The following is a 22,624-nucleotide window of genomic DNA, read 5'->3' as shown; positions in this document are numbered from 1 at the left end:
AATCAGACCCAGAAGTCCAATATGTAAGTCAGGTGAAGGGAGGTGCTCTGGAGAAGGGGAGCCCAGCTCCTGGCTGTCCTCTGCCTGTCTGGCAGGGAGATGGACTTCTCCTCCCATTTCATCCATTTACTCAGCAACATGTATGAGTGCTTTCTGGGTCAAGTTCTGACCTGGGCACTGGGGACACCACCAAGCACCCAACCATAAGAAGGTACACTTTTTCTCTAACGGGCCAGATAGTAAATATTTTAGGCACTGGGAGCCATGTGGTCTTTATCTCAACTACCCGACTCTGCTTTTGTAGCAGGAAAGCAGCTGTAGATAATAAATGAATGGTGTGTGCCTGTTCCAGTAAAACCTTATTTACTAAACCAGGTGGAGGGACTGGCTTGGCCTGAGGGCATCATTGGCTGACCCCTACCCAGATGGAGATGATGCCCACTTCTCAGGATCCCAGCCTAGTAGGAGATGAGTGAAGGAGATGCTTAATATCAGTCTTACAACGTGTGAAGGAAAAGGGTCTGGTGAGAGGAGAGGACGTTGCTGTGTGGCATGAGCGGCTCCACTCCTGGCAGCACAGCCAGGCCAGGTCCCATCCTGTCCTGTGCCTCTGCCGCTCCCCCCGAGCCAATGGCCAAAGCCTGTGGGGAGACACTGCACCCAGGCTTACCATTGTGTCTCTGTGAGGTCCGTGACCAGCGGTTTTCACCCAGCTCACCTCAGTGGCTACCCGGGAGGGGGGACAGGGGCAGGGCTCTCTGAGCATGACCTCTCCCACCCCGGGCCCCCACCAACTTTAGACAGGACTGCTCTGATTTCATCTGTCTCATATTTTGGGCATCTGTGTAAGATTTTATCTACCAGTTCTAAAAGCCTGAAAGCCACATGTCTGGCTCTTCCCGTTTGATTTCTGGAACTCACCCTCGGCTCTCAGGCGCCACCTGGCTTTCTCCTTCCGCATCGTGAGCTTGTGGCTCAGTCTCAGGGTTAGGAAGACCAGGCCTGAACAGCAGGTCTGTGTTTACCTCTTCGCATTGTGGGTCGGGCAGCCAGACGCCTCCTCCCCATTTTGGCCACCTCTGATGGTAGGTGCCTGTGTGTTCTTGCCTGTAACATTGCTATTTTAAAATCCATTAATTTCCCTGTTTGCACTTCCTTAGTTATTCACGTTTATGTTTTTCACATTGATACATTTACACATTCACTGATCTAGACTCTGGAGATAGAGGGGCATCCAAATACAGCTCGGGGCTCTGCCCTTTGGAGCTTTCAGAATAATGAACAACTCAGGCATTAGTCACCTTATCTGACAAACGTAAACTTGCCAGCTGGGATGAAGTGCTGGGAAGATGTGGCACCAGGAGACCACATCTCGTGGGATTTAACTTCCTAAGGGAGGTCAGGCAATACTTGCCTGAGGAAGACATGTTTCAGCTGAGCCTAGAAAATAACAGGAGAGCAGCTGAAGGAAGAGGGGAGGCACCGCATGTGCAAAGGCCCCGCGTCCAGAGGGAGCACAGTGCAGAGCAGTAGGTCTGAGGCCTGAGTGAGGCTGGGGAGGCTGGGGACAGGTCTTCGCTCTGAAAACAATGAGGCAATGTGGGGGGGTTTAATCAGGACAGTGACATGGTCACATCTCCAGGTGAAAAACAGCATTCTGGCTGAAGCAGGATAGCTAGACAAGGAGAAAGAATGGAGGAAGGCAAGCAGAGGAGACTCCTGCCATGATGCAGCCAAGATGCAAGGCAGCTGGAGCCTGTGCAGGTGGGAGTGCATGGACATATCTGAGAGGGTCTAGGAGGAAATGCTGGTGGACTTGGCGATGGCTGGGTAGGGGACACCAGGCTCTAGCATGTGCACCTGAAAGGCCGTTCTCTGAGACGGGCATTGCCATCAAAGGCCATGGACTTGGGCTGGACGTGTGGCATCTCCGGCAGCTTACGGACCGTGGGGATTAGGGGGTGTCTAGTAGGAAGTTGTATCCATGAATCTAAACCTCCGGGAGTTTTCACTGATGTCCATCTATGTGGTGACCAGCCTATAGGGAGAATTACAGGCTGGAGGAGTGGCCACCCAGCGAGCGGACATCAGAACCATGGGCCCTGGATGGAAGCAGCTGCCTGTGTGTTATTGCAGGACGTTTTGATGAGCTGGCAGAGCTTCAGATGTTGATGTAGATAGTGCTGTATGTGGGTGTGCAGGTGCGGTTCCCATCCAATGACTGATCTCTTCCCTCGCTCCCTCCTCCCCTCTCCTTCCTTTCCCTAGGAGATGAGGTCACTGAGGAGAGAGGGAACAGGAGGGTGCGGGACAGGTTTGGGATCCGCAGTATGGAGAGTGTCTGAGCCAAGAAAAAAGCAGAGTTGGGCCCACAGAGGCCAGTGATCAGGAATTTATAATGGATCAAATATCTCTGTCATACAACTCATTATTTCATGTTGAATTCGTGTTAATTAGGGTTTCTGGGTGGGAATTCCTGCCCGTTCTTGTGAATTTTTTTTATTTTCCCGAATCCCAAGAAAAGTTGGTCAAGAAATTGGGAGAATTGGCTCCTTGAACCCAGTAATACCCACAATGGGAAATAATTGTACTAACCACAATGTATCTCTTAGACATTTTTCCTATTTATCGCTAGGCTTTCTGGGCGGGAATTCCCGCCCGTTCTCGAGAATTTTCTTTTGCTTTTCCATTCCAGAATCCCAAGAAAAGTTGGTCGGGAAATCGGGAAAATTGGCTCCTTGAACCCAGGTGGTTGGTAGTATCGGTCATCACTTTGTGGAAATGATTCATCATGGAGAACAGAAAGCAGTTTATATCTCGGGATTTGGGAACTGGAAAGTGAAAAAAATTCCTGAGAATGGGCGGGAATTCCCGCCTGGAAACCCTAGTGTAAATCATCTCCATTTTTGTATCGCGTTATGGAAGGAGGTGGGGTGGGGGCAGAAGGGAAGAGAAAGGAGACAGAGCGAAGGAGGAGTGAGAACAAGAGGACTTGGCTGGGTTGAAGTAATGTAGCTGCAGAGGCTGGAGCTGCGCCCAGGAGAAGACAGCCGGGCAGGAAGAGAGAGACAACAGTGGACTCGGAGGAGCGAATCGGGGGGTCTCCATGCAAGCTGGACCATGGCAGACAGTTTCTTGGGTGGGAAGGAAAGCGGAGGATGTGCTGGGCAGAAGGGAACAGTTTGCTTGGGAAATGACCAGAAGCTCAGTGAGGCAGGGCCATGGGGTACAAGTCATGGCGCTCCTGGGTAAGTTGAAGCAAGTGGAGGAGAGCCCAGACAAGTTTGGGTAACTTTAATTTCCCCTAAGGCACTTTTCAGAAACAGGTCATCTGAAGAGTTTGGGTGATGATGGGGAAAAAACGAGGACAAGTGTGGGGAGGCCACATCGAAGCCTCTGGGATTTGCTCTGTGGGTTTTAGGAATTGGCTCTTTTAGGTTTAATTTTGTTACAGTTACTGATTATAGATCACTGTAGTCAAACTCTACCACACACTTTCATTGGGGTTGCCATGGGGATGTCACATGTAAAGATCTGACCAAGTCCTGTTCTTTAATATGAGCTTGGAACCACTCCCTAAGAACAGACAGGCCTCATTTCTGTCTCAAATATTGAGAGATCCTGAAAAATCTGGACTCAGCAGGGCCTGCCTGGAGGAGGGGAGCATGGCTGGCTGCCAGCTGTGTGACTGCACTGCAGGACGGGGTCCAAGTGCCTCTGACCCAGAAACCATACACACTCTCTGCGTGGGCTTGCTTGCCTCTGTGCTGTCTCTGGGCTCTTTCAAATGCCTCCTGCAGCAAGCCGCTCCCTGTGGGCGAGCAAAGTCCCTCTTATCTTGTCCTTTGGTTATGTGTCCCACTTTTCTCTTTCAGAGGGCCGCTGCCAAGGTGACAAGTCAATGTTCTGTAGGATGGAAGTCTTGTCACGCTATTGCTCCCTCCCAGACTACAACAAGCTGTGCTGCAAGTCCTGTAACCTGCACGACAACCTCACGGACGTGGATGACAGGGCAGAGCCACCACCCCAGAAGCATAATGACATTGAAGAGCTCATGCCTACCCTCCCAGTGCCCACTCTGGTCATGGAGGTGCAGCCCCCGGCAGGCACTCCCATGGAGGTGCCTCTCAATGCCTCCAGCACCAATGCCACCAAGGAGCACCCGGAAGCCAACGCGGTCGATGTGCCCTACAGAATCCATGGCCTGGAGGACTCAGCCCAGCCACCCAACCTAATCCCTCGACGGCCGAGCCCCTATGAGAAGACCAGGAACCAAAGAATCCAAGAGCTCATTGATGAGATGAGGAAGAAAGAGATGCTCGGATAGTTCTAATAAAATGCAAAGGTAGCATCGCTAGCATTTTTTTTCTTGCTTGTAGAGATATTTCATGAGACGGCAAATCCTGTGTCATGGAGATGAAGTCAAAATTCTTGATTCCAAAAGGTTTTGAGGAAACAGAGGGAGAATGACATAAAAAATACGTGTGTGTGTGTGTATATATATATGATTGTGAGCATACAGCAACAGGTGAGCACATAGGTTTCCCAGCCCCAGAATGTTCTAAGTCCTGTCCTGGGGTTGGGTGTGGGGTGGAGAGGATTATGGAGGTTCTACAGCCTCCATCAGTGAGAGAGGGCAGGAGGGCTGACTTGGAGAGATAAAACATTTGCCTCAAGTTTCTGAGCAGTGACTGGGGATCTTACTTTCTTCAGTGGTGACAACTCTTCTGGGGACAGAGGACATTTCCTTCCAGTCGCCAGGCCGAGGCACAGGCCCCATGGGGTCTCTTAGGAGAAACGGTGGTGTGTTTACTAACTGACCAGTCACTAAGATGAGCCCAGTGAGGTGGAGGCTGTGAACTCCAGTAACTTCAAGGACCAGGCAGGAGGCCAGCTGGGGACCAGGACCAGCCTGAATGCTGCTCATTGCCAGTTGCAGTGTTGATGCTTCTGTGAGAGTTGGGCCGTGCTGCTAGATAGCATGCTTTTTCAGTAGAAGTCTAGATTTTGTGGGGAAATTCTGTCCTTAAAGGTCAGCGCAAAGTATTTTAAGGAAGTCTGGGAGTCTGATAGGGTCTAGAGCTGCCAGAATACAGTCTCTGGTCTCCAGGCTTGTCCTGACGCAGCCCTTGTGAATTAAGTCAGGGAAAGCCCATCTGGTGTTCACCAGCTATGCTTGAATATCTCAGCTGGGTCTCAGTTGTGAAACTGTACATTTCTTTCTGGAAAGTACTGAGAATCCTAGACCTGGGGCTTGAGGATAGATCTAAATAGTGGGTCACGTTTCCTGTGGAGGAGAAGCCAGCAGGGCACACTCCAGGCTCTCCACGCCTCGCTCCTGTCCTCTAACCCTGGCCGTGCTTGTCTCTGCCGGCCCCAGCCTGTGGCTCCCCAGGCCCAGAGAGGCTCTCTTCTCCCCAGTGCATTGGATCCGAAGGATGAGAGGCATGCACTCAGCTGGGAGTCCAGTAAGTGCCAATGCCCTGACCCTTCCAGGGGGTGGGAGTGCTGTCACCAAGATGGCGTGCCCGAGAGAACTATGAAGGGGTCTTGTGGACGTGGGTCTGCTCCTGAAAACCAGCTTCGCTTGTGGGGGTAGGCTTTCCTTGCCCCCCAGTCCTGCCCCCACTTCCCTCCCTTAGAAGTCCCATCAGTGAACTGCAAGGTTTGTCCTCTGAAGGAGGCAAGGGTAGGGGTGGGGACAGCCTGTCTTTTGCTCTTTCCAAACTTTAATGACTTCTCTTTTTGTCAGAATGGTGCTTTGTGAGCAAGATGTGAATGAGAGAAATAGGAAGGGAGTGTGCATGGGGGCGGGGGGCGAGGGTGAGAGAACAATGGCTAATTTTTACCTCTCCCTGCATGGATAGTAACATGCAGCTTAAACTTCCCAAAATTACAAGACCTGGGGGCATATTAGCTCCTTGGCGGGGCCTACCCTGACACATAATTCTTAGGCTTTTCAAATCCAGGAACGTTCTAGAGCCTTTTTATTCTTGCCAGTCATAGATCTTAGAGAACTCTTTCTTATTTAAGTCCCCATTATATGGACAAGAATACTGAGGCTCAGGATAACACTGTGACAGCCACTCTATATTGAGTTTTGAGGTGCTAAGTCTGTCTGTCTGAATTTGCGCATGTGTGTATGGGTGTGTCTCTGTGTGTGGTCTAAGGGCAAAGTAAGGGTGTAGGACACAGTGAGAACCATATCTGGGATGATGCTTAACCTTCTAGCCTGGTGATACCTAGCCTCCCCGTCCCCCGGCACAGACAGCCTCCCTCTTCTTCCCCCTCCCCACATCCCACACACACTCAGACATGCTCCAGTGTCTAAAGAGCTTGCTGGCTCTAAAGAACCAAATTGGAGAAAACATTTTTTAACATCTCCCACAGTACCACTACTTCTCTAATAAGATGTGGTATAAAGCCCTTCTGCAATCCTATCTCTATGAGGAAATGGGTCCCTCCGCTTTCTCGCGTCAGTTGAATCCCTGACAACTGGTGCTAGTCATGGCCTGAAGGACTGGGCAGCTCTTGGCTGGGTCTGTCCTAGAACATAAAGGAAGTTCAGGTGACTAACTCTTGCCAGAGTGTTACTCAGTTTCCCCAGCCTGAGGGCGTTGGGACAGAAACACTCCATTCCCAGATCCTGGCAAAGCAGGCTGCATGTGTGGGGGCTGGAAGTCTTTGGGGTGAGGCCCCACATGGGACATTGCCAGGGAGGAGAAAGATGTCTTCTGGGAGCTGTAGCCCAGCATGGCCATGGCCCCACATGCCATGCTCGGTGCCCTGGACCATATATCCATAGAGCTCTCCAGAACTAGACAGTCCTCAGAGGTCTCTCTGTCCAAGGAACAGTGTCGACCCAGCTCCAGGAAGCTGCAAATCTCCAGTGAGCTTGGGACGACTAGAAAGCAGGCTAGCAGCAGTCCGGAGCTTCCAGAGGCAGCATCCGTCTGCGTCTCCAGGCTCCTGCCTCCTGGGGGTGCCGAGCAGGTCTTCTCCCTGAAGTTCATAGCATCACATGAGACTCGGATGTCCTCTGTCCACAGTTCTGGAAAACCAGCGGGGGCCCGAGAGTCACTTCACGTGCATGGGAGACTGGGGTTTAGGGACCTGGCTCTCTGATTTACTCCTTTTGGAAAACCCATGGAATTCCACATATAAGCCTTTCACTTGTATTTTACATTTTTTTTGTTTCTTTGTTTGGAGTCTATAAATGGTGCTTGATAGCAAAATCTTTATCAGATGAAGCATTATGACTCTGTACTCCTATATGACAGGCAGCCACCACAGGAACCGTCATGGTGCTGAACTCATAGCACATTTTATCTTACTGATCACAGCAATCAATGCATTTGTTTCCTGTATAGTAAAATTGGGTTCCTTGATTTTATAACTTATTAAAGTCAAATGTCTGTGTTTTTGCACATCGTGCCTGTGTTTGTTTCTTACCTCGACTGCACTTGTCCCCCCCACCCCCACCCCCAGCTTGAACTTGAGCAGATGGAAGGACATGCTGTCCTCGCAAGGCCAGGGGCTGGAGTGGGCGGGGGAGCTCCACTGGACACTGAGCCAGGACGCTGTGAAGGACAAGGGGCCTCCAGACGGACCCATCTCTCTCCTAGCTGCCCATGGAGTTGGCTTTCTAGGAGACACAACTTAGTCCACAGCCCCAAGGAAATCTTTAGTTCAGAAAGGAGATGAAGACTCTCCAGACACCCTTCTCCCAGATTACAGCTCCTTCTCTGCTAGAGTTAGGGCTTCCAGAAATAATACTAGATGCTGAGTTATATTTGAATTTCAGAGAAACAACAAATAATTTTTTAATAAAGATATGTTCCATTTTTATCCTAAAAAGTTTTTCATTGTTTCTCTGAAATTCAAATTTAACTGAGAATCCTGTATTTTTATCTGCTGAATTTGGTTACCCTACCTATAATCACTATTTCACTTTTAAAGAGAAGTCCATTCAGTCTGGCCCCATTTGATCAGCAGGTGTTGGGGAGGGGAGAACTGAAGGGTGGAGGAGGAGACTTCTCCTGATACCCTCGCCAAGGAGGAAGCCGACGATGGGTATCACTCCTGGAGAAAGAGAACAATCAAAAATCGTACTCCTTTGTACAGGGGCTGGAGGCAGCTTTAGAATGCACTGGATTTCTCATCTTGTTCTTCATTGTAATTTGGTTTGACTCCATTTTTATATCCAGTCAGTCCTTTATAAGAGAGAAGAGGAAGTTGGAATGGGTATGTGTGAGTGTGTATTCAGAATGGAGGAGGAAGTACAGTTGGGTTAGCAGAACTGGCTGAGACTACATATTTGCAGTTGTTCATATCCAGAGAGCCCAAAGAGGTTAGCTTAGAAAACAGGCCTGGGTTATAGAAGGAGCAGTAAGGAAGGCCCGATCGGTGCTTCTGAAGAATGTGGATAAATGGTTATGAGGAGCTGAATGATATAATTGCAGAGGTTCTGACTACCACACTGTCCTCTGTGCACTGTGGAAGTCCCTGACTCCCAGGCACAGGGCAGCCATGCATGGTCACACCCAACAGCTTATACCCCAGCCCAGAGGAACACAATACACTCCTATTCTTAGAGGCCACATGGCCACTTCTCTGTACCCCATGGTCCCACACAGTTGTTTCTTCACTCTAGTGATATTAAATACTCATAAGCCATATTCCCATGATTTTACATCTAAACATTTGTATGCACACCCCAAATCATGCATATCCTAGAGGGTCTTTTCTTATACCCTCAACTCTCCTATGTAGGAGCTTTCACATACATTCATGACCAAGTGGGGACTGGATGGGCAGACACCAGGAAGAACTAACTGTCAAAGTGAGACTTCCATACTGTTTCCTGTGGCGACTGCCCGAGGAGTACTGTTGAACCTCAAGTGCACACAAAAGGTACACAAAACGGTATGTGACTGCTCCACTGTGCACGGAAGCTACCAATGCTTTGGTTCAACTAAGGTTCTTCTAGTTTCTTTAAGTGAACACCAACATCACTGATTTTCAAGCTTTCTTTTTTAATTTTATGCATTTATGGCTACAAATTTCCCTCTAACTACTGCTTTAGCTATACCCCCCAAATTTTGGTATTTCATACATTTATTATTTCTCCATTCCAAATATTTTCTTACTTTCATTGCAACTTCCTCTTTGACTTGAATGTTATTTTAAAGCATGTTGTTCAATTTCCAAACTTATGGGATTTTTTATTTATGGATTTTTACAGATTTCTAGCTTATTTTTGTTATGGTCAGAAAACATTTTCTGAAATATTTCAACCTGTTGAAATTTGTTGAAGCTGGCTTTGTGGCACAGGATGTGGTCAATTATTGTAAGTATTGCACATTGCTTGAAAAGAATTGGTAATTGTTGGATGTAGTATCTTATATATGTTCATTATTTCAAATTTGTTAATTTGTCATTCAAACTTTTTATATCCTGATTTTGTTGTCTTCTTGCTCTATTAATTTGATAGAAAGTAGTTTTAATACCTCCCACTGATTGTGGCGTTTTCTATTTCTCCTTGCAGTTTTATCATATTTTGCCAATCTTAAAAAAAATAAAAGACAAGAAAAACCCCCACTATTTTACTATTTTGAGTCCACATTAATGGGAGCACACAAATTCCTAATTATACCTTTCTTGGTAACATTATCCTTTTATCTTTATGAACTGACCAATTTTATTGCCAGATATAATTTCTGTCTTGAAACATTTCCTCATTAGTATAGCTATATCAGCTTTCTTTTGGTTAGTGGTTGCATAATATGTCTTTCATTCTTCTGCTTGCAAATTTTCTGTCTTACATGTTCTATTTGTACTTTGTAAATATAATTTTGAATATGCTCTTACATTTTAAATATTTTGATTAGACCAGTTTGTCCATTACATTTACTGCCATCACTGATTCCAGTTCTCTTATATCTACTTTCTTCTGTGCTATTTATCCTGACTATTCTGTGTTTTTTTCTTATCCTTCTTGCCTTCTTTTGGAGTGGATGCTTCCCCCCTGCCATTCCACTGTTAGCCCTCTGTTAGTTTGGAAGCTACATACTGCTTTTCTCTTATCTCAATGAATAGTCAAGAAATTTCAACATGCATTCTTAATTTATCAAAATGTCTTGACTCTTAAAGTGACCATCTTTCCAACAATGTAAATCCTTAGAACAGTGCTCTCAAACTACCTGTGCTGAAAAATAAACTTTTAACATTTTCATTCCTTTGTGGACTAATAAAATATAAAGGCATTAATAGAAAAATGAAATGGAAAAGCTAAGACATACAAAATACACACTCAATTTTTAAAATAATTTTGAGGGACAGCCGGTTAGCTCAGTTGGTTAGAACACATGCTCTTAACAACAAGGTTGCTGGTTCGATTCCCACATGGGCCAGTGAGTTGCACCCTCCACAACTAGATTGAAGACAACCACTTGAGCTGAGATGCCGCTGAGCTGCCGGTAGGGCGGCTGGATGGCTCAGTTTGTTAGAGCACATGCTCTTAACAACAAGGTTGCTGGTTCCCTCATGGGATGGTGGGCTGCGCCCCCTGCAACTAAGATTGAAAACTGTGACTGGACTTGGAGCTGAGCTGCGCCCTCCACAACTAGATCAAAGGACAACGACTTGACTTGGAGCTGATGGGTCCTGGAAAAAACAGTTACCCAGTAAAATTAAAAACAGAAAAACAAACAAACAGACAAAAACCATTTAAAAAATAGTTTTGAGGTATAATATTAGGTTGGTGCAAAAGTAATTTCGGTTTTTGCAATTATTTTTAACCTTTTAAACCACAATTACTTTTGCACCAACCTAATAACATGTATGAATCTAAAAATAATTAAGCTGACTGAAAGCAGTCAGATGGAGTAGATACTGGTTAATTCCATTTGTATGAAACTCTAGAAAATGAAAAGTAATCTATAGTGATATCAAAGAGTATCACTATAGATTACTTTTCATTTTCTAGATTTGTATGAAACTCATACATGTTATTGAATTTATTGATAACGCTTTCTCTTTTATTACTGAGTCGTATTCCTTTGTATGAATATGCTGCAATTTGTTTATCCCTCCATCAGTTGATGGACATTGGGTTGTTTCCAGCTGGTGGCTCTTACAAATAAAGATTTATGAACATTTGTGTCTAGGTCTTTGCATGGTGTATGTTTTCCTTGAGCAAATTCCTAGGAGTAGAATATCTGAATCATATGGTAGGTGTATGTTCAACTTTTTAAAGAACTGTCAAATTGTTTTGTTGTATCATTTCACACTCCCGCCAGCAGTATCTGAGACTTCCAGTTCATCCACATTGTCACCAACACGTGATATGGTCAGTCTTTTTCATTTCAGCTATTCTAACAGATGTGCAGTGGTATCTCATTATAGTTTTAATTTGCATTTCCCTACTTAATAATGATGTTGAGCATCTTTTTATGTCCTTATTTACCATATATAAATATATCAGAGAGGTGTATATTAAATTTTTGCCAAATTTTCATTGAGTTTTCTTACCTTGTCTTGAGAGTTCTGTATACTTCTGCATTATGACTACAAATCACTTATCAATGTTTGCTTTGCAAGTATTTTCTACCAGTTGGTGGCTTATCTTTTCTTTCTCTTAACAACATCTTTTGAGAAGCATCATTTTTTCATTTTAATAAAGTTTAATTTATCAATTTGTTCCCTTATGGATTGTGATTTTCATGTTGTCTCTAAGAAAACTTTGCCTAACCTAAGGTCACAAAGATTTTCTTCTATTGGTTTTGGTAAGTTTTATATTCTTAGGTTTTACATTATGTCTATGATATATTTTTAGTTAATTTTGGTATATGAAGTGACATATGGATCTAATTTCATCTTTTTGCCTATGCATATGCATATCCAAATGCAGCACCATTTGTTGAATAGACTATGCTTTTGCCACTAAATTGCCAAAGGCCGTGAAGATGTCCTTCCCCCCCACCAAAAAACAGCTTAACAGTTTGGCTCTTACATTTAGGTCCATGATCCACTTTGATTTAATTTGTGTGTGTGGTGTGACATTAGGGTATATATTCATTTTTTTACATGTGGATATCCAACTGTCATTTGTTGCATCACTTGGGGAAAACAAAACATTATTTGTTAAAAAGACTATCTTTTCCCTATAAATATCCTTGACATATTTGTCAAAAATCAAGAGATCACAAATGTAACAGTTTTTCCACCAATTCTGTACCATTGATCTATATGTCATTCCTTACACTAGCACTACACTTTGATTACTATAGATTTTATATTGAATTTTTTTAGTATATGTGCTGCCAAAGCGAGCACATACTGAATTTTTTTATTACTATAGTTTACTATAGATTTTAGTAAGTTTGAAACCAGGAAAGGTAAATTCTTTAACTTTGTTCTTCTTTTTCAAAATTGTTTTGGCTCTTCTGGGTCCTCTGCATTTCCCTACAATTTTAAAATCAGCTTATCAATTTTTGCAAATGGGCCTCCTGGAATTGGGGGGGATTCATGGAATCTGTATATCAATTTGGGAAGAATTGACATCTTGACAGTATTATGTCTTCCAGTCCATGAACATGAAAGATTTCTCCACTTAGATTTTCTTTAATTTCTCTCAGCAATGTTTTGTAATTTTCAAGTCTTCAATATTTTTGTTAAATTTATTTCTAAGCATTTTATTCTTTTGATGCTGTTATAAATGGAATTGTATTCTTAATTTCATTTTCAGATTATTCATTGCTTGTACAGTGGTACCTCGGTTTTCGAACATAATCCGTTCCAAAAGATGCTCGAGTTCTGAAAAGTTCGAAAACAGCCGACAACTAGGCCTCAGGATCTTGCACTCAGCAGAAGCTGCATGACATGTTCGACTTCCAAGGCATGTTCGAAAACCGAAGCATTTACTTCCGGGTTTACAGTGTTCGTAAACCGAAATGTTCATCAAGGGAGACGTTCGAAAACTAAGGTACTACTGTATATAGAAGTACAACTGCTTTTTTGTGTTTTAACCTTGAGTCCTCAAATTTACTGAACGTGTTTACTAGTTCTAGTAGTTTAGTTTTTTGGTTTTTGAGGGGGATTTTTGGTATAGATTCCTTACTGTTTTCTACAAACAGGATTAGGCCATCTGTGAATAAAGACAGTTTTACTTCTTTTTAAATCTATACCTTCTTTTGTTTTCATTACTGAACTGGCTAGAACTTCATACAATGCAAAATAGATATGCTTGCCTTGTTCCCGATCTTATGGGAAAAGCATACAGGTTTCACCAGTAAGTATGATGTTAGCTGTGGGCTTTTTGTAGATGCCATTAATTAGATTAAGAAAGGCACCTTATAGTCCTAGTTTAGTGAATTTTTTTCCCTTTCTTCCCCCCCACCGCCTCACTCGGGTTCAAGCCATTGTTTCTCAGTCTAGTTGTGTAGGACACAGCTCCCTGGCCCACGCTGGGATTATGAGACTTGCGCTCCTCCTGACTGAGGCAGTCAGTCGCCAGTCATTGGTCGGCCACTCACGGTAGCTCTTGCCGGGCGCCGGCCACTCATGGCAGCACACGGTAGCCCACGGCAGCACACAGCAGCTCATGATGGCTGCTGGCCACTCACACTGGCTGCTGGCAACTCATGCTGGCCACCGGCTGCTCATGGCACACCAACATCCGGCTGTTCATGGCAGCCCAGCTCCAGGGAGAACCATTGTTCACAACCTTAGCTGTAGAGGGCATAGCTCACTGGCCCATGTGGGAATTGAACCGGCAACCTTGGTGTTAGGAGCATGGCGCTCCAACCGCCTGAGCGACAGGGCCAGCCCTTTAGTGAATTTTTATCATGAATATGTATCGGATTTTGAAAAATACTTTTTTCTGTACCTATTGAAATGATCATGTAGCTTTTGTCCTTTATTCTATTATCTAGTACATAATTGTTTTCCTAATGTTACATTAACCTTGCATCCCACTTGGTCATGGTGTACAATTCATTTTTCCTATCCCTGGATTTGGTTTTCTAATAGTTTGTTGAGGGCTTCTGTATCTATATTCTATAGCTTTATCATCATGTCTTTGTTTGGCTTTGGTACCAGGGATTAATGGCCTCATAGACTAAATTGGGAAGTGTTTCCTCCTCCTCTATTTTCTGGAAAAGTTTGTGAAAAATTGATTTTACGGAGAAGCTCATCAAAATGGCGGCATGAGGTGAGCCTCTGTAAAGCTCCCCTGGAATTTACAACCAATCGAACAACAATAACTCCACAAAGGACTCCCTGCACAACAGACAGGCAAGACGAAGAGGCCCACTACTGAAGTCACTGAAAGGTGGATGAATCATGCGAGCGGGGGAGGAGGGAAGGCAGAAGTGCGGAGACGGAGCCACGCGGGCACAGGACGCAGACCTAGCTCAGGGCTCCGAGCTTGCTGCTTCCCGGAACTACCGCAGCTGCGGGAGAGGGAAGACCTCGGACTGCTAGGGCTCCGCTTATGGCCCACAGGGCTGAGGGGGCAGCATATAGCACGGCTGAACCCAACGCTCACAGCAGAGACCTCGGAGAAAAGACTGAGGGGAAAAGGCTGAAAACAGTGGTTTAAGCCCTCACTGCCGAGCAGAGAACGGAAGCCTTAGGCACTGAGACTAGCTGCGCCCTCCCTACCCTCCCAGAGCTCGCCCCACCCCCACCTGCCCGGCAAAGGGGAGGGAGCTGTGGAAGCAGGACCGGCTGTGGTGGTGGTCGCCGCCATTGCTCTGGGCCACCTCTCACAACTCACCCCGCCCCTGGCCCCACCATTCTGGGCGGATCCCTGCAGGAGTAAACAGAGCTGCTGAAACATACGGGCTCTGAATCTGGAGCTGGAAGAGCTTTGGAACATCAAAAGCTCTCCGCATACCCACCGGGACACTGCACCCTGTGACCTAGACGAACTATTAACGGAGGAGAAGCCCATCTCCCAGGGAATCCCCCCATTGTGTGAGAAGCTGGAATAGTGCAGAGAAAACATAGCACTACCATGTGAGAGAGAGAAAAAAGGCTGCAGTCAGAGAGAAAATAAAACATTCTACCGACAAGTACTGGAAAACAAAAGAAAGACCTCTTCCTGTCAACCTGTTGCAGAAGCCACTCCTGTAGATGTCTAGGAAGAGAAATAATAAATCAGTAATTGCCATGAATAACCAAGGCAACAAGACAGCTCAGAAAGAAAGTGAAAAGTCTCCAGAAAAAGAACTTAAAGATACAGAAATATGTGACTTAAATGACAGAGAATTCAAGATTGCAGTTCTGGAAAAACTCAACGAGATGCAAGAAAACACAGAAAGGCAGTTTAATGAACTCAGAAACACAATCAAAGAAGAACATGAGCATCTTACGAAAGAGATTGAAATTTTAAAATAGAACCAAATAGAATTTCTGGAGATTAAGAACTCAATAGAAGAAATTAAGAATGAAATAACCAGCTTAAGTAGTAGAGTTGACCAGATGGAGGAAAGAATCGGTGCCATCGAAGATAGAAACCTGGAAATTACACAGCTGGAAGAGACTTGAGACTTAAAAGAAATTAAAGAACTCTACAAGAACTTTCTGACGCCATCAGAAACAGCAATATAAGAATAATGGGCATACCAGAAAGAGAAGAAAGAGAGAAGGGAACAGAGAATACATTCAAACAAATTGTCGATGAGAACTTCCCAAACTTGTGGACAGAACTGGATCCTCGAATCCAAGAAGCAAATAGAACACCTAATTACCTCAATCCCAACAGGCCTTCTCCAAGGCACATTGTATTGAAGCTGTCTAAAATCAATGACAAAGAAAGAATCCTCAAGGCAGCCAGGAAAAAGAAGACGGTAACTTACAAAGGAAAGCCCATTAGGTTATCATCAGATTTTTCAGCAGAAACTCTACAAGCCAGAGGGAGTGGAACCAAATATTCAAACTATTGAAAGAGAGAAATTATGAGCCAAGAATAATATATCCAGCAAAGATATCCTTTAGATATGAAGGAGGAATAAAGACCTTTCCAGACATACAGAAGCTGAGGGAATTTTCTAATACACGACCTGCACTACAAGAAATACTAAAGGACCACCATCAACAGGGACAATTTGTGGCAACCAAAACATAAAAAGGGGGAGAGTAAAGGCCTGAACCGGAATATGGGAATGGAGAAAGTAAGCGTGCTGAAGAAAATGGAATACTCTAAATATCAAACTTTCTTTTACATAAACTTAAGGGTAACCACTCAAAAAAAAAATCCAGAACTGAAATATATACTGTAATAAAAGAAGAAACAGAGGGAAACATCATAGAATACCACCACACAGAAATAATAGACAACAACAAAAAGGCAAAGAAACAATGGAGACACAGCCTTACCAGAAAACTAAAGATAGAATGACAGGAAATCCTCACATATCAATAATCACCCTAAATGTAAATGGACTGAACTCACCAATAAAAAGGCACAGAGTAGCAGATTGGATCAAAAAACTAAACCCAACCATATGCTGTCTCCAAGAGACACATCTCAGCTACAAGGACAAGCATAGACTCAAAGTGAAAGGGTGGAAATTGACACTCCAAGCAAATGGTACCCAGAGAAAATCAGGTGTAGCCATACCAATGATATCAGATGAAACAGACTTCAGGGTGAAAAGATAACAAGAGACAAAGATGGACATTTCATAATGGTAAAGGGGACTATACAACAAGAAGACGTAACAGTCATCAATATTAATGCCCCCAATCAGGGAGCACCGAAATATACCAAGCAACTACTAACAGAACTAAAGGGAGAAACTGACCGATACACAATTATACTAGGGGACTTAAATACATCATTGACAACAATGGGTAGATCATCCAAATAGAAAGTAAATAATGAACTAGCAGCCCTAAATGACACATTAGATTAAATAGGCATAGTTGGCATATATAGAGCACTTCATCCTAAAACATCAGACTATACATTCTTTTCTAGTGTACATGGAACATTCTCAAGGATAGACCATTTATTGGGACATAAAATCAGCCTCAGCAAATTTAAGAAGATTGAAATCATACCAAGCATATTCTCTGATCACAAGGCTTTGAAATTGGGTATCAACTGCAAAAAGAAAGCAGGAAAAAACACAAATACATGGAGATTAAACAACATACTTTTAAAGGACGACTGGGTCAAAGAAGAAATTAGAGGAGAGATCAAAAGATACATCGAAACAAATGACAATGAAAATGACATCCTACCAAAATTTTTTGGATGTAGTGAAAGCAGTTTTAAGAGGGAAATTTATCTCATTACAGGCCTATCTCAAGAAACAAGAAAAATCCCAAATAAATAACCTCATGTTACACCTTAAAGAACTAGAAAAAGAAGAACAAGTAAAACCCAAGGTCAGCAGAAGAAAGGAAATAACAAAAATCAGAGCAGAACTAAATGAAATAGAGAACAAAAAGACAATAGAAAAATTAATGTGACAAAGAGCTGGTTCTTTGAAAAGATTAACAAAATTGACAAACCCTTGGCTAGACTCACTAAGATAAAAAGAGAGAAGACACTAATTAACAAAATCAGAAATGAAAAAGGGGAAGTTATCACGGACACCACAGAAATACAAAGGATCATCCAAGAATACTATGAAGGACTATATGCCACCAAATTCAATAACCTAGAAGAAAAGGACAAGTTCTTAGAAACATATAGCCTTCCAAGGCTGAACCATGAAGAAATGGAAAATCTAAACAGACCGATCACCAGTAACGAAATTGAATCAGTCATCCAAAACCTTCCCAAAAGCAAAAGTCCGGGACCACATGGCTTCACTAGTGAATTCTACCAAACCTTCAAAGAGGATCTAATACCAATCCTTCAATCCAAAAAATTGAGAAGAGACAGTACTCCCTAACTCATTTTATGAAGCCAACATTACCCTGATACCAAAACCTGGTAAGGACAACACAAAAAAAGAAAACTACAGACCAATATCTCTGATGAATACAGATGCAAAAATCCTAAATAAAATTCTAGCAAATCGAATACAACAATGCATTAAAAAGATTATTCATCACTACCAAGTGGGGTTCATCCCCGGGGCACAAGGATGGTTCAACATCCGCAAATCCATCAATGTGATACATCACATAAACAAAATAAAGGACAAAAATCATATGATTATATCAATTGATGCAGAAAAAGCATTTGACAAGATACAACATCCATTTATGATTAAAACACTTAATAAAATAGGTATAGAAGGAAAATACCTTAACATAATAAAGGCCATATATGACAAGCCCTCTGCTAATCTCATAATTAATGGTGAAAAACTGAAGCCCTTTGCTCTACGTTCAGGAACACGACAGGGCTGTCCCCTATCACCTCTGCTTTTCAACATAGTGTTGGAAGTCCTTGCCAGAGCAATCAGGCAAGAGAAAGAAATAAAAGGCATCCAAATTGGGAATGAAGAAGTTAAATTATCAGTCTTTGCAGATGACGTGATGCTATATATACAGAAAACCCTAAAGACTCCACCAAAAAGCTATTAGAAACAGTCAAGAAATACAGTAAGGTTGCTGGCTACAAAATCAATGTACAAAGGTCCATTGTATTTTTATATACTAACAATGAAATCTCAGAAAAACAAATACAAAAAAACAATTCCTTTTGCAATTGCAGCAAAAAGAATAAAATACCTAGGAATAAACTTAACCAAAGATGTGAAGGACCTATATGCTGAAAACTATAAGACATTTTTGAAAGAAATTGAAGAAGACACAAAGAAATGGAAAGACATTCCGTGCTCATGGATTGGAAGAATCAACATAGTTAAAATGGCCATATTACCCAAAGCAATATACAGATTTAATGCAATCCCCATCAAAATCCCAATGGCATTTTTTAAAGAAATAGAACAAAAAATCATCAGATTTGTTTGGAACCACCAAAGACCCCGAATAGCCAAAGCAATCTTAAGAGAAAAGAACAATACTGGAGGTATCACACTTCCTGACTTTAGCTTGTACTACAGGGCTACAATAATCAAAACAGCATGGTATTGGCAGAAAAACAGACACATAGACCAATGGAATAGAATTGAGAACCCAGAAATAAAACCACATAAATATGGACAGATAATTTTTGACAAAGAAGCTAAAAACATACAATGGAGGAAAGACAGCCTCTTCAATAAATGGTGCTGGGAGAATTGGATAGCCACGTGCAAAAGAATGAAACTGGACTGCTATCTGTCACCATGTACCAAAGTTAATTCAAAATGGATCAAAGACTTAAGCATAAGACCTGACACAATAAACTGCATAGAAGAAAACATAGGTACTAAACTTATGGACCTTGGGTTCAAAGAGCATTTTATGAATTTGACTCCAAAGGCAATGGAAGTAAAAGCTAAAATAAACAAATGGGACTATATGAAACTTAAAAGCTTCTGCACAGCAAAAGAAACCATCGACAAAATAAAGAGGCCACCAACTGAATGGGAGAAGATTTTTGCAAACAGTGCCTCCGATAAGAGGCTAATATCCAGAATATACAAGGAACTCATGCAACTCAACAACAAAAAAACAAACAACCCAATTGAAAAATGGGCAGAGGACCTGAAGAGACATTTCTCCAAAGAGGACATACAAATGGCAAATAGACATATGAAAAAATGCTCAACATCACTAATCATCAGAGAAATGCAAATCAAAACCACAATGAGATATCACCTCACCCCAGTCAGAATGGCTATCATCAACAATACAAATAGTAACAAGTGTTGGAGAGGCTGTGGAGAAAAAGGAACCCTCATACACTGTTGGTGGGAATGCAGACTGGTGCAGCCATTATGGAAGGCAGTGTGGAGGTTCCTCAAAAAATTACGAATAGAATGACCATATGACCCAGCAATCCCTCTCCTGGGTATCTACCCAAAAAATCTGAAAACATTTATAGATAAAGACACATGTGCTCCAATGTTTATTGCAGCTTTGTTTATGGTGGCCAAGACATGGAAACAACCAAAATGTCCTCCGATAGGTGAATGGATTAAGAAGTTGTGGTATATATACACAATGGAATACTATTCGGTGGTACGAAATGATGATATAGGAATATTTGTGAGAACATGGATGGATCTTGAGAGTATAATGCTAAGCGAAATAAGTCAGACAGAAAAAGCAAAGAACCATATGATTTCACTGATATGTGGTATATAAACCAAAAACAACAAAAGAACAAGACAAACTAATGAGAAACAAAAACTCATAGACACAGACAATAGTTTAGTGGTTCTGTAGGGTAAGGCGGTGGGGGGTGGGAGATGAGGGTAAGGGGGATCAAATATATGGTGATGGAAGGAGAACTGACTCTGGGTGGTGAACCCACAATGGGATTTATAGATGATGTAATACAGAATTGTACAACTGAAAACAATGTAATTTTGTTAACAATTGTCAGGCCAATAAATTTTTAAAAAAAAGAATTGATTTTACTTTGCTGCTTCCTGTCAAGATGGCAGAGTAGGTAAATGCTGTGTTCACCTCCTCGCATGATAACATCAAAATTATAACTACAGGACAATGCATTATTGAGAATCACCTGAAGTATAGGTGAACAGAAGTCCTATAACTAAGGATATACAGAGAAGCCACCTTGAGATTGGTAGGAGGGTTGGAGATGTGGAATAGGCTGGTCCCTCACCCACACGTGGTGGTTAAGAATCCGGAGGGAATTCTCAGCTGTGGAGGGCCCCCCTGAGTAGTGAGGGGTCCCACACCAGGCTCCCCAGCCCAGGGTTCTAGTGCTGAAAAATTCTCATAACTTCTGGCTGTGAAAACCAGTGGAGATTGTAGCTGAATGAGACAAGGGCTGCTGGAGACTCAGGTGCTCCTCTTAAATGGCCCATGCATAGACTTACTCACTGACAGACTCATTTGCCCTGAGCACCAGTGCTGGGGCAGAGCAGCAGCTCAAAAGGTGCCATAGACATATGGGGAGGAACTGAATTGTCCAGCTTCAAGTCGAGGGCTGGAGGGGCAGCTTTCTTCCAGACAGAAGTGCTGGCAGAAGCCATTGTTCCTTTTTTGAGCCCTCCCTGCACCTAGCCTGAATAGGCAGGTGGCATCATATCTGAGTCTCCATCAACCTAACACCATTCATTTTGTCCTGGTGATTCCCTGAGATGCTGCTCCACCCAACTTGTGGGCTCGCCCAAGCTGCTTCCAGTGGTTTTTCCATACAAAATGGCCTGTCTTGGCTCATGGTACAGACTTTCCTAAAATCTCTCAAAGGTTCACAAATGTGAAACAAGCATCATCTGACTTCAGCATGCCCCGTACCTCTTCCTAAGCAGCCCCAAGCTTGGCACCAGCAGCAGCCAGCCTCAATTCACAGCTTAGCCTCTCCCAGGCACCTCCAAACCCAGCACAAGTGACAACCATGTGCTGATGACTTGTAGCCCATACCAAGTGGTCCTGGGCAGGGAAAAAGCAGTGGCTGACGTAGGCCTGCACCAGAGCTGCTCCCAAGAGGCCCCAGAACCAACACACCCAATGGCCAACTTCAGACTATAACAGAGTACCACCTAACAACCTCCACAAACAACACATCCAAAGGACAGACTTGGTAGGCACCCGAGCCCTACTAAAGGGAGTCATGCTCCATAGTGTCAGCCCCTGCACAACAGCTCCTCCAATCCAGTCACAGCCAGTCCTCACAACCAATCAGCCTGAAAGTCAATCCCTCTCACTGATGTGCCAACAGCAATCAAGGCTCAACTACAACAGGAAGGCACACACAACCCACACAAGGGACACACCTGGAGAACCTGGCTCAGGATACCAGGGAGACTGTGCCACCGGGCCCCACAGGGCACCTATTACATAAGGCCACTCTACTAAGTCCAGAAGACATAGCAGGCCTACCTAATACATACAAACACTGGGAGGTAGCCAAAATGGGGAGACAAAGAGACATGACCCAAATGGAAGAACAGAACAAAGCTCCAGAAATAGAACTAAGTGAAATGGAGATAAGCAATCTATCATATGCAGAGTTCAAAATGCTGGTAATAAGGTGCTCAATGATCTCAGTGAGAACTTAGAAAAAGAGATGGGAAACATAAAAATAACATTGAAATGTATTTAATACAACTACCCTACTGAATGTCATAGCTTAGCCTAGCCCAGCTTAAATGTGCTCAGAACACATACACTAGCCTACACTTGGGCCATTATCTTGAATTTCATCTCAAGAGTAATTACCTTCCTCTTCTTCTCACCAGAAGCAGGAGACACAGATGGGTGTTTTGTAGACATTATCAGATGCAAAAACATAAACCACAATATCAAAACAAAAACACTGGCAACACAGTACACTGTACAGTATCAGTTGTTTACACTGATCAGTTGATTGCATGGCTGACTGGGAGCTGCAGCTTGTTGCTGCTGCCCAGGATCATGAGAGAGTATTATATTGCATATTGCCAGCCTGGGAAAGATCAAAATTCATACTTCCAAGTACTGTTTCTACTGAATGCATATTGCTCTCACACCATCATAAAGTGGAAAAATTGTAACTCAAACCATCATAAGTGGGGGACTGTTTGTATTTCAAAAT

General features: G+C 43.3%; 2 protein-coding genes across 5 annotated transcripts in view; one reads left to right on the top strand and one right to left on the bottom strand.

The window, feature by feature from the left end:
- Positions 1–7,427, top strand: part of ADAMTS2 (ADAM metallopeptidase with thrombospondin type 1 motif 2) — a 245,741-nt gene extending 238,314 nt beyond the window's left edge. For 2 of the 3 annotated variants that reach the window (XM_074312148.1, XM_074312146.1), the window contains one exon: positions 3,876–4,353. In XM_074312148.1, coding sequence (XP_074168249.1) covers positions 3,876–4,327 — 452 coding nt within the window. In that variant the 3' untranslated portion in view covers positions 4,328–4,353. Of the gene's footprint in view, positions 1–3,875 lie in introns of all 3 variants that reach the window. The other variant, XM_074312147.1, reaches the window with a different exon arrangement.
- The window catches only part of LOC109439451 (zinc finger protein 879), a 75,848-nt gene continuing 60,052 nt past the window's right edge, over positions 6,829–22,624 (bottom strand). Inside the window, exon 7 of one of the 2 annotated variants that reach the window (XM_074312155.1) lies at positions 6,829–7,002. In XM_074312155.1, the coding sequence (XP_074168256.1) occupies positions 6,829–7,002 (174 nt within the window). Of the gene's footprint in view, positions 7,052–22,624 lie in introns of both variants that reach the window. The other variant, XM_074312157.1, reaches the window with a different exon arrangement.

Source organism: Rhinolophus sinicus, linkage group LG10 (genome assembly GCF_036562045.2).
Source record: "Rhinolophus sinicus isolate RSC01 linkage group LG10, ASM3656204v1, whole genome shotgun sequence".
Taxonomy (NCBI): Eukaryota; Metazoa; Chordata; class Mammalia; order Chiroptera; family Rhinolophidae; genus Rhinolophus; species Rhinolophus sinicus.
This window is presented reverse-complemented; position numbering and strand designations above follow the sequence as displayed.